The following is a 12,931-nucleotide window of genomic DNA, read 5'->3' on the forward strand; positions in this document are numbered from 1 at the left end:
GATGTATTTTCCAAACCAAATGATAGACTATAAGGGAGAGGATGTCACAGTTGAATGTAACACAGGAAATTATGGGAAATGATTGCTAGCACGGCGGAATGTTCCTCCCATCTCTCTTCTCGATAATCTAGCTTGGGCACAATTGAGGCAATTTCTCACAAAGGTTGATATTTTTACTGTGTTGTTTTAAAGTAATCTTTACTGTGTTTGTAATGAAATTGCTTTCTTTACAGGGATAAGCAGGTAGGTAAACATCTTTCTGTCAGTATTTCACCTCATATTTTGGGGGATTGGGCCAATAGTGGTAGGCAGGAATGGGTGGTCAGGATGTTATTATGACCAACTAGTTCATGTTTCTGTTTGTTTCCTTACTTTTTAGCTCTATAATTCTGAGGTGATGCTAGTATTCAGCAGTTAAATATATTTCTCTGCCATATCTTTTCATTGACATACATGAGAGAACCAATAGACATTAAACAAAATGCAACTACTCCGCATTCCATGAAGAAGAAATCCTTGAACCACGCAAACAGAGCCTTACCCGTAAACCAGCGAAGAACCATGCTCATAATGTCTGGCATAAAAAGGTCCCCCATAAATCAAATGCGGTGAACAAAAGTGAGCGTGACTTATGAACTTTTTCATTTCCATAATGAGATCAGCGATCCACAACAGAGATTTCCCCTCACTACCGGAGTTCTACTGGCAGCTCCACCACAACTGCCAGAGGTGATTTATAGGGACACAGGTGGTTTGTGGGATATCAAAGCAAAAGGGTGGTGGGAACTAGGCTGAACCAAAAGGATTGGGAGGAGGAGGGGCGATGGATTGTACCACCTGTTTTGAGGTTTAAGAAGGGGTGATCTCTGGATGTCAGCTCCACAGACACTAAAGTCCCTCTAAGCCACAACAGAGGTGGCTTGTTTCATGTGATTTACCGCTTTCTGTATTGAAAGGGTTAAAAAGCAAAACAAGCTCAAACTGTGACAAAACTACTGTTCGCACAACTGTCGCCATGCAAGAGTGCCTGTGAGAACTGGCCTGTTTGAAGGTAGTGGACTCCCTACCTGAGAACTGGTCTGTAGGAAGACAGTGGACTCCCTACCTGAGAACTGGTCTGTATGAAGGCAGTGGACTCTATACCTGAGAACTGGTCTGTATGAAGACAGTGGACTCCCTACCTGAGAACTGGTCTGTATGAAGACAGTGAACTCCCTACCTGAGAACTGGTCTGTATGAAGGCAGTGGACTCCCTACCTGAGAACTGGTCTGTATGAAGACAGTCGACTCCCTACCTGAGAACTGGTCTGTATGAAGACAGTGGACACCCTACCTGATAACTGGTCTGTAGGAAGGTAGTGAACTCTATACCTGAGAACTGGTCTGTATGAAGGCAGTGAACTCTATACCTGAGAACTGGTCTGTATGAAGGTAGTGGACTCCCTACCTGAGAACTGGCCTGTAGGAAGGTAGTGGACTCCCTACCTGAGAACTGGTCTGTATGAAGGTAGTGAACTCCCTACCTGAGAACTGGTCTGTATGAAGGCAGTGAACTCCCTACCTGAGAACTGGTCTGTATGAAGGTAGTGAACTCCCTACCTGAGAACTGGTCTGTATGAAGACAGTGGACTCCCTACCTGAGAACTGGTCTGTATGAAGGTAGTGGACTCCCTACCTGAGAACTGGTCTGTATGAAGGTAGTGGACTCCCTACTTGCTTCATAACAGGTTTAATGAGAGAGTTACAAGGCAGTAGACTCCCTACTTGCTTTATAACAGGTTTAATGAGAGAGTTACAAGCTGCCAGATGGACGGTGACAACGTTGGCATCATGTTTCGGAGTCCCCTGCTGGCGTGCTCACGTCCAACAACCTTGTGGTGGCGGTGGAGCGTGGCCCGCATGACAGCGAGAGAGGAGACACCAGATTTGGACAGACCTGTCACTTGTCCCTGCTCCTGTTATTCAAACACACTGCTGTCTCTCTCTCTCTCTCTCTTTCTCTTTCTCTCTCTTTCTTACTCTCTCTCATCTCATTATCCGGATACTCTCTCTCTCTCTCTCTCTCTCTCTCTCTCTCTCGCTCTCTCTCTCTCTCTCTTTCTCACATCTCATTATCCGGATACTCTCTCTCTCTCTCTCTCTCTCTCTCGCTCACTCTCTCGCTCTCTCTCTCGCTCTCGCTCTCGCTCTCTCTCTCGAAAGTACACTTGTCACCGTTTGTAACTCAGTTGGGAAAGCATTTTTTCCCAGTAGTCTGAATTAGTTGTTTAGTATTTAAAGGTGTGGCTTTAAATGAACAGAGAAAGGTCTATGAGAAAATTAGGTGAGAGAGGATGTTGAAAAGAGGACAAATAAGAAGTGGAGAGTACCAGTGAGAAGGATGAGAATTGAACAGAGTAGAAAAGAAAAGGCAGTAAGCGAGACTCTCTCTCCTGTTCCACCACCAGGCCTGGACAAGCTCTGAAAGCAGTGTTAAACTACAGCCAGCCATCTTGTTGATCTCCTAAACAAATCAATCAGGGCCTGCCAGCCCACAATAATTGAATTACCCAAATGGGACTGGAGGGGTTCACATGGCCAAGCCTGCACATAATCGGCAATAGGGTGTGCAGCCTGTGGCCACGGGCACTTTCTGGAATTAATCATCTTTCTGTGCCAGACCCCTCCACTCCCTTACCCTCTCTCGCTCCCTCTCTCCCTCTCTCCTTTGTCCTAATACACTAGCGTGTGTTTGACTGTCTAAAACGCCCATCACTTCCCCCCATTCCTCTAGTGATGATGTTGTGTGGTGGGGGTGAGGTGGTTGTCTGAGGGGAGTTGAGAAAGGCATGTCTTGGAAAGGGACGTATTATTGGATGAGCCAGGCTATTTGGGCATATTTGGTAATAGGAGCCTCAGGTATTGTAGTAGTATCAATACCATATAGTTGTGTCTAGGCCCGGAGCATCTGACCACCACTAGTTTCGACTAGCTGTCTCATTTATAACTAGTCCAGCAGTGACGGACTGTTCAATGGTCGACCAATAGATTCTATGACTAATCAACCATGAACATGGCCCTTTAAATGCATGGTATGGCAAGCACGTCCTTTTCCCTAATGAGATTGAACAAAGTAGACGTGCGCCCCGGAAAACTTTATTACTGTCATTATTGTTGTGCTTGTGACAAGACTTCACAGCTGGAGAGGGTTCGTGGCGTGCCGCAAATCCTGCTGGGAGTGAGCTTTAGTGTCGTGTTTCAGGGGCATTTTGCCAGTGTCACTGTAAATTGCTGTTTATCTTAAATATATACGGCAGGTCTCTATCTGTAAGCCCCCTTTGTGTGGCCATGTGGAGCTTTGTGCACATAGCCACTTTCTGGCACGAGATAGTTTTGAGCTTTTATTTTTTTGTGTCATTTTTTTTCTGTCTTAAAACGCCAATGGCAATGCACACACTGCAGCTACAGTCTGCCAGGCGGCTGGCAGGGTTCTAGGAGTGCAATTATGCAAAATACACAGAAAATAGTCATTAAAAACCCAAAGACTAAGGGGAAGGAGAGAAGGGATGGGGTGGTGTGTTAGGGAAGGGGGTGGATAGAAACTGAACATCAAAGACATTTTGTTTGGATTCCAGCATGTTAATAAGAGCTTTAGGGCCTATTGTCTTTAACGACGGTACCCTCAGTTGGCCAGGGACTGCCTGGTCAAAAAGACTGAAATTACCAATGTATTATATTGAAGAAGAGAGGAAAGCATAGAGAGGGAGAGTCTTAGTCACAGTAGATTCATGCGAATGGTATTTGAATAGAAATTATAACCATTGTATACAATAATGACGTTCTTTGGCACAGGCAGACACAATTTGAGCAGACTTACCCAACAGAAAGGAAGTGTATGAAATATATAGCACCAATGCAATAAGAAACCATTGATTAGTTTGACAAGATATTTCCAGCTCTGTTCCAGGAAGTGATTTTACAATAAAGTGACTGACAGATGGAGGGAGAAAAGCGACTTAAAATAGAATAAAGTCGTTATTTTGCCTGCTCTTCCCAGCTTAAGGACTCTGTACTCTTCAGATGTACTTTGAAATAATCGCTGCAAATATGTGATGAAGTCATTGCAGGCTCTAGAACCAGCTGATGGCACCTAGCAAAGAGTCTTACTTAAAGTAGTGAAGCGCAGATAAAACACACACACTCACTCAAAGTCGCTCCTCGAACTGAAAAACTCAATCCACAGGAGCCTCTTGTTGATTTTAATTAGTGTATAATTAATTAGGCTTGGTTGATTTGTGTAGTCATCTTGAGATTCTCTCACTTTGAATCAGTGAGGTTTTACACGTACAATCAATAATACTAATTGATTGTTTGTGTGTGCTTGGGAAAGGTTAAGAATTCATGTTTCAGTTGGCATCGGTAGCTATAAGGTAGAAAATGATTTTAGTTCTATTCATTTTGGTACAGGAACTCTCAGAGAAATATAGAAACAAACACAACTGTCCTGTGTGGCTCAGTTGGTAGAGCATGGCGCGTTCATCAGTAGGGTTCTGGGTTCGATTCCCATGGGGGACCAGTGCGAAAATGTATTGTGCTTTACTGTAAGTTGCTCTGAATAAGAGTGTCTGCCAAATGACTGGAATGTCAAATACATATTTGCTAGTGTTAAAGCACTTCATTGGCCAGAGGGGCAGAGATCTATGGTCACAGGAAGAGAATGTCTTTCTCCCTTTGCAATCACCCCATCTGCAGTAGAACCCATAGGATAACCTTTTGGTTCCAGGTAGAACCCTTTTGAGTTCCATGTAGAAGCCTTTTGGGTTCCATGTAGAAGCCTTTCCACATAGGGTTCTACATGGAACCCAAAGAGTTCTACCTACAACCAAAAAGGGTTCTACCTGGAACCAAAAATGGTTCTACCTGGAACCAAAAAGGATTATCCTATGGGGACAGCTGCAGAAACCTCTGGAACCTTTTTTTTCCTAAGAGTTTATGGTTTATTTAACCCAAGTGCTTTATGGAGCCATTAAAAAATGTTTCCCCGGGCTTCAAATAGCTGAAAGATGCCAGAACTGAGGATGCAGGGCTGGTACTGGCAGACGTTTTTCTGGAACTGTCTCTTCCCAGAGTTGGACTTCACATGGTTCTTATTCAACGGCCCCCCTGCTGTTCAACCGAGGAGACCTTTGACCACGCTCCAAGCCACCTGTGGCGCTCTGGCACTCGCTGTGCCAAGCGCACATCAAACAGATCCATGTCAGGTCCACCACCTGCGTTCATGCAGGTAGACGGTTTCAGTTTGCTGGACGTGAGCACCATGCCAGATAGGACTCCCCATTGGGCATGAGATGAGCCAATCTGAGGTGTTGGAGGGAGTGAGAGAGGAGAAGGAAAAATAAAGAAGAGAATTCTAAATGAATCTAGTTTCATTGTCTATTCTTACGCTCTGCACATTCTCTGAGCTAGAGATCCTAGGTGGACATTGAAGCAGGCTGTCAGAGTAGAGGAAGTAGTATAACACATAGCTGATTATAGGGACCTGTTTACACCTGAGTGTTAGGGGCACTTTAACGTGTTAGCTTTCTGCAGTGATATGTCTGTGGTGTAGTTTCTGGCAAATGAGCGCAGGCCCAGTGGCGTATTGATGTGCTTTGGCTAAACTCTAACGAGCGCCGGCGCTCTGTTTGTCAGTGAGGCAGGGACGGCAATCTGTCAGTGGGCCGAGCCAGGCAGAAACCCTAATGATATCATCGTCACGCGTTAACAAGGAATCATCTGACACCCATAGTTTTACTTCCGTTTTCCATCCACATTATTCTCAAACTGTTTACTGTGTTAGATTGAGCCAGTCTCACGCTTCAGTTCCCAATATTGAGACTTGAACATGAACCTGAGCTTTGCATGTCATCTTTTACCTGTCGTGTACTAAGGTTAAAGGTATATCTTTAGTGACTGATGCGGACATACACAATTAGTTATCTCACTAGTTAGGTTTCCATCCAATTAGCAACAGTTTTTCATGTGAATATTTAAAAAATGTGCACATTATGCCACAAGGTGTTTCCATCAAACTGACTTGTTGCGGATAAATTGCTGTGCGTGATGACGGAGAGCACATCAAAATACTTTTTTGGGGCTTAAGTTTCTATGTATTGAATAAAAAGCAGAAGTTCAATGTGTTTTCATCGCATTAACAACTCTACCGATGGTGTAGTGGCATATTTTCTCTATTCCATCCAATAAATATGACCACTGCCCTGGCGAGAGAGGGGCTATTTCGGACACACACTCCCCGCAGGCTTTACTGCGCGTCCGCAGAGATGATGGCAGGGTGGCACTTTGGATTGCAAGTTTACAAACAAAAGGATGCATCTTCGTTCAAGCATATAAGACTTACAGACTTTCTAATATAAAAGATGGGAAAATAAACATGTTCCTTATAACTCCTCTAATTCTAATACCTTATATGTGCAATAATTGAAGGCTATTGTGTGCAGTAAATTCAAGATATCATATGAGTAAGTGCGAGCAAGTGCAGTCAAAAATACTATACCACTCCCCCATCTAATCAAGACTCCTCCTCATAGGCCCGACTTCCTCCCTCAAATAACCTTTCCTCCTCCTGTACCCACCGGCCACACAGGGCGTATTCATCTCCAATAACGGCTTCACGCTAATAATTCAACTAATAATGCTCTGGTTATTGTTTACAAATACAAATTAGCTATTTGGCTTTAACATTCCGGACCCTAATTGTTAAATGCACCTAATGCATAATCTATTACCTAAATATTTTATCCCAACATTGTTTGCGATAAATAGTATGGAAAAGAGCAACATCAATCATCATGTCACAAGCATTCAAATAAAACCCTCAATATTTATTGGAAATGTGCATTAAGCTCATCACCGTTCATCATATAGGCCATAACCACCGTGAAGTTCGTCATAACTTATTTTATCTGCCTTAATGTTTTTTCCACATCGTAGTGGAAGTAGCCTGCAACATAGCATATCCTGGCATGATTCCAAGTTTACTTTGACATGAAGGTTTATTATATCAATATTTGATAAAGGAATTTCCATTGCAATTGTCACATAATTAATTTTACAGACACAAAAAGATTCCACCACGTCGAACGAACAAATTATCCGTCAACGATTATCAAAATGTACCTACACTTCCTGTTTCCATCACACCTGCTGTGATTTAAAAAAAAAAATGATACGTCTTGCACTACTTGCATTAACACTGTGGATGGAAACGTGGTTAATGTTAGCTATTGTTTCCGTGGCGGGGCTGCAACGAGTATAGAAATGCTGTGCTAAGCAGAGCACTTCAGGACATGAACTGATGAACCATTTGTCTGGAGATCTGCTAATGACCCCCTACACTCCTTCAGTGAATTCAATGTGTCCATCCACATTCAATCTTAGCCTCTCAGCAGCCTGTCTATCACACCTCTGGCACTCCTGGGTGTTTGAGGAGAACAACATTTCCGAGTATCCTTTCCATCCACATTTAACAGCAAATGTATACTTTTCACAAATGTAATTATTATGGGAAGCTGCTTGTCACAGCAGTATGCATTAGTATTAGGAGAAACATTTAGAGAAATGTATGAGGGATACTTTCCATTAAAAAGGTTTCTGACTCTCCTGCCATTATGGAATTACTAATACTGTTATTCCCCTCCCTCTTCTTCTCTTTCTCTCTCTCTGTCTTTCTCTCCTTGTCTTTGTCGGGTGTTGTCTTTCCCAGGCGCCCTGCAGATTGAGAACAGCGAGGAGACGGACCAGGGGAAGTACGAGTGTGTGGCGTCTAACGTGGAAGGCGTGCGTTACTCATCCCCTGCTAACCTATATGTGCGAGGTAGGGTGCAACAAGGTGCCGGAGGCCAGAAAACCTTCTACTCCGTTGACAAAAAATGGCTGCCAGAGGGAAGCTCAGTCTGAGTGCACTACGAAGTAAAATGTTAACAAATGTTGACCAGGGGGGAAATACAAGTCCTTAACTTAAAATAGGACACTATTGTGTAGACAAATCTGACTTAATAATATAATTATTGTGACATTGATACCAGTATTGTTCCCCGTAAATGTTAATTTAACTTGCAGTGATGGTGGAGAGTGTTGAACTGTATCCCGCCAACTAACCCTCCCCGTTATAATGTTTAGTTCAAATTGGTATCTTTTACTCTTGATATGCTCCCTCTCTGAAAGCCCCATCTACCCTAAATAGCAGCTACAACGTAGAAAAGGGATGCTTTTATGACCAGCAAGTACGTGGTCAGTCATTTGTCAAGTACGTGTGTGAAAGTTGTAGTAGGCTTTTAAATGTGTTTGCTGTAAACAGCCCATGTGATTAAATTTTCAGGCACAGGAATATGACGGTAAGTCTGATTTTGATTGGGTCGCAAAGCCTAGTGCAGACCAATCAAAATGTCAACCCCAGTCTTCCTTTCAGATGGAGAAAAAAGATTTTGAACTGCAGTAAGATGCCTACAGCACCGCTATAGTAGAAACAAGTAGAAACAATGACTTGTTCTGTACTTGTTCTTCTTTTATCCATTGATAGAATTCCCACATGACTATTTTGGAATTTTGCCTTAAAAATATGTCATTTAAAGGGCTATGTTCTGAAATTGTGAAGATATGAAGAACAAATGAATCTGAGGAAACATTTCAGTTTCTTACAAAACAGGCGATGAAGACAAAAGTTACTCCCTACCACTAACGCTAAAAGACAATGAATCCCTGTCGAGGCAGATGCATCTTTAGACATGTGTTATTTATTTTGTGCATATTAAAAAAGATGCCTTACATATCTGCTCAGTTTGTACCGGCAGTGTACCAGATAACTTTGTTCCCACTAAATAATTCACAAGTCTTACATTATAAAATGGGTCAGGGAGCTGCCTTTTCATTATTGCTGTTACTAATGCAATATTACCACTCTTCTGTAACTATTATTATTTAACCTTTATTTAACTAGGCTAGTCAGTTAAGAAGAAATTCTTATTTACAATGACGGCCTACACCGGCCAAACCCGGATGACGCTGGGCCAATTGTGCGCCGCCCAACGGAACTCCCAATCACGGCCTGGATTCTAGCACTGAGATGCAGTGCATTAGACCGCTGCACCACTCGGGAGCCCCATTAAAGGTCCATCTTAAAGCTTTTTTATAATCTCAGCCAGTAGTTTTGAAAGTAGTGCTCACAAGCCAAAATGGCTCCCCAAAAATGGTGCACAATTGTGTACTACGTCATTTATTTCGCATGATATGTTACGTCCTGCAAAAAAATACAATATGTTAAGAATTTTTAAGTGCTTAAGATACTGGACTGCATTTCTAAGTGGCCGTGCAGTCTTTGTGATGCTTTGGTACTCGGAGTCAAGCAGCGTATGTCCTCTGTGGCAGAATAGAAGACCCACTGGTGTGATAAACAAACATGTATTGGGAACATTGTGTAATCTTAGAATGTATAGAAGAGTTCTATAGTCAAAATGGACATCGTGTCCTCAGACCAAGCTTAGTTCCAGTAACTGAGGCGATTCCCAAAAGCAACAGTACCTTTTTATTTTCCTAAAAGCCCAGGACGGTCAGTACAGAAGACCGAGATGTATCCACACATGTTATTTGTGATTGTATCAACTGTCTCTTTTTGGTTTTAATTTATTTATCAATCAATTCTAATATTTGATGTTGACTAGTATGTTTTGTTCACAAATCAAATTGCACTTGAAATTAGCAGCTCCAGTAGGGATCAAACCTCAAGTGAACATTACCCAATATCAGTATTTGCAGTAGTTGTTTAGAAGACTGTAGCCACAGACATGTCCATTGTCAAAATGTCACGTTTTGGCTTGTTCATAACCACCTGGTTGAAGTAAATATATTTTATACTGTAGCTGCTAATTTAAGCACAAATTGTGTCCTATTGGTTATTTAATTTTTTACCTTGGGTTGTTTCATTGTTTTTCTTTATTTTCTCTGTATTTTCTTTCCTTCTCTAATGAAAGCAAATATGCCCACCCTGGGTGGCTAAGGAGCTTGTGAATTTTTATAATGATGATACGCTTGATTTGACTCCAGTGGTGGCCCACTTTTCCTAACAGGCAACAGCGCGGCCACTGGGGTGAATCTGATTTGTTTTTGGGTCAAATCTTATTTAAGTGGCCAGGCAAGTTTCGTAAAGACGGCTGTCACTGATAGCAGAGACAGAGAGCCGAGGAAAAACCAAAGAGAAATGTAGCTGCAGCTAAACGCCTTGAGGTGGCTTTTTTTACTCTCTCTCTGTTTCCCCTATTTTTCTCTTCTCCTCATGTCATTGTGTTCTGCATCAACCCCTTTTCATCCCTCAGAGCTTCGAGAAGGTTGGTGTGTTTTTTCTTTTTCACTTTTTTTACCCACATATAACAAAAAAAATGTTGAAAATTTGAAATCTATTTATCTATTACAAAGCTCGATTCATTACTAATTTGAAGAAATTCTAAACAAATTATATCAAAACTGCTAAATATTTCTGAAGGACAATTTTCTTTATTCTTATTCAAAAGAAGAAATTATTCAAACAAACCTGTTTAGTTCGGGTTTTGTTTCTTTTAAGTTTGCATTGTGGGGCCTTTTCTCGTTGGTATCCTTTGGTATTGCTTCTGCTCTGAAAGCTTTCTTGCACTTGTTGTCATGGAAACGTACCACTTGGAAATAACAGGGCCTGATGCATGATGGGAGAATGTAACTACGCTTGCATGCCTGAACAGAATTCCTTTGGCCGTTGTCTTTTCTTTGTGCATTCTTTCCTGGGTTTTTTTTTGGGGGGGGGCAATTTGTTTCACTCTCTCTACTTCTTCTGCTACCCACACACTGTTTACTGTTTGCTTGTTCTTTTAGTTACTCCTTTTTGTGTGGTGGTGTTGGTGTGTGTGTTCCATTGTTTTGTTCTGTTTTTTAACTTCCAAAAAATTGTTAGTTGTGGTTATTTTGTTTGTGGTCAGGTTTTTTTTCTTAGTTAAAGTTGTTGCTTCTTGAATCCCTTTATGATGTAATAATAAGTGTGAACATAGCCAGTGTTCCTGTCATCTTGCTTATAACAATCCATTACTGAACATTAGACCTGATTGGGCTAGATTGGGTTTCGGTGGAGATTTCCAGGTGCCTTTTACAGTATCATGAAGATCAATAGCCGATATATATAATGACTTCTGCATGGGTTTTTTATTTTCCAATGAAGGCAATCAGACACATTTGGTTTGTCGCCTGACTGCTGCCTGTCCTTCAGCATTCGGTAGATTCAATCAAACTCAGCTTTATTATTCATTTCGTCACCTTTTCAGCATGTCTGAATTGATTTTCAGATTGATGCAAGGCAGGGCAATTTATGGTTCTCAAATTGGACATAAACAAATACGGAGCGTTTTTGTATTTTTTTTTAATGTGTTTGCGTTATAAGCCCTGATCTAATAGCGAGGAGAGAATGAGAAATTAATTGCAGACCAATGCAAACTCTGTTTGTTTGCTCGTGTCTAAATTGAGTGTCTTGAATCTAGCTTCCCATCAGCTTTTGAAGGAGTTTTCAACATAAAGTGTAACAGTCGGTGTGTGCTGGTTTTGGAGCAGCAGATTTTTAAATGAATCAGAGACAGATCTGTATTAAATCTCATGTCACTGACTGCAGTGAACTTGCCTGTAAATTTTACAGCTCCAGAGTGCTTATGAATACATTACATAGATTTTGGGCAAGAGCCGGGTTGTTGGGAGACAGAAATCATGAGGTTCAACAAGTTTGTTCGATCAGGCATATCACTCATTCAGGCAGAAGAGATGACAGACTTGCTCACGGACTTCCCCTATCTGTCTCCTCTGAGAGCTATGATGTTTTTATATTTTCTCCACGTTAGATGTCTATATGTGGCTCTCCTGAGGATTAGGCCCAAGAATACGAGCTCTGTCTCTCTGTAAAGTGGCCCTGCTGGGTTTGCGAGAGCATGTCCAGACCCACGTTGCGTTCCAACTGCAACAAAATAGTCCCTTTAAAAATTGTCACAGAGTGGAGGGCTGCACTCTCCCCTGGTCATGTGTAACCATGCAGGCCGGCATTTACTGTAGGCTGCATCAGAGAGACAGAGGGTCACCTCTCTGCCTGTACGCTCGCCAACTCAGATAAGGGGAAGAATAAATAATGAAACACTTCGCCATGTCTCCCAGGACTTGGGTTTTTGTTGTCATTAGTTTTAAGTTTCCTAGTTTAGTGTTTGTGATCACAAAGGCCTTTAGAGGCTGCTGATAGGGCCTGGTCCGGTACTGCCCACTATTTTAGACAAACCTGATGACATACTGTACCGTATCCCTCCCCTCAACCTAACACTACTGTGGGCAGTGGAACCAACAAGTTGCAGTTGAGGCATTAATGACATCTCACAATAGTTGACCCATACACTGTTGTGCCGGGGGGCTCTCAACATGTGTGGTCTCCTTTTGTGTCTCTTCTCTCCTCGCCTGTCTCAACTAAGCCACCACTGCCGTAGAAATCCTCCATCTCAAGTCCGTACAGCGACACAGTTCATTAGGCAAATGTACATAATCATCTCTTTTGAGCCCTCACTCGTCTCAGACACAAATGAGGGGTTTGTCGGCTCCCACTATACCTTGCACCAATTAGTGAGAAATAGACACTCTATTAGCAATTGTACCAATTGATGCCTTGAATACCGGAGGGTCGATATTCTCCCATTGTTGTCCTCTCAGAATAGAGTCCTCAAACTATGACATGATCCCACTGAAGGAAATTTAACAAGTGAGCCCTTTAACAAGTAGCCGATGATTCAATTGTGTTCGTTTTGTTTTTTTGCAGACCTATATTGATATCTACATATTAATGTAGTTGGTCTGTAGTTAGTGTCTGGAGAAATGTTATAAAAACTTCATCCACATTGTCAATGATGCAGGA

General features: G+C 42.1%; 1 protein-coding gene across 23 annotated transcripts in view; it reads left to right on the top strand.

The window, feature by feature from the left end:
• The window catches only part of ptprsa (protein tyrosine phosphatase receptor type Sa), a 421,887-nt gene that overhangs the window by 266,609 nt on the left and 142,347 nt on the right, over positions 1-12,931 (top strand). For 15 of the 23 annotated variants that reach the window (XM_045697360.1, XM_045697368.1, XM_045697369.1 and 12 more), the window contains 2 exons: positions 7,742-7,852; positions 10,347-10,358. In XM_045697360.1, coding sequence (XP_045553316.1) covers positions 7,742-7,852; positions 10,347-10,358 — 123 coding nt within the window. The remainder of the gene's footprint in view (positions 1-7,741; positions 7,853-10,346; positions 10,359-12,931) is intronic. The other 8 variants (XM_045697367.1, XM_045697372.1, XM_045697373.1 and 5 more) reach the window with 1 other exon arrangement.

Source organism: Salmo salar, chromosome ssa16 (assembly GCF_905237065.1).
Source record: "Salmo salar chromosome ssa16, Ssal_v3.1, whole genome shotgun sequence".
NCBI lineage: Eukaryota > Metazoa > Chordata > Actinopteri > Salmoniformes > Salmonidae > Salmo > Salmo salar.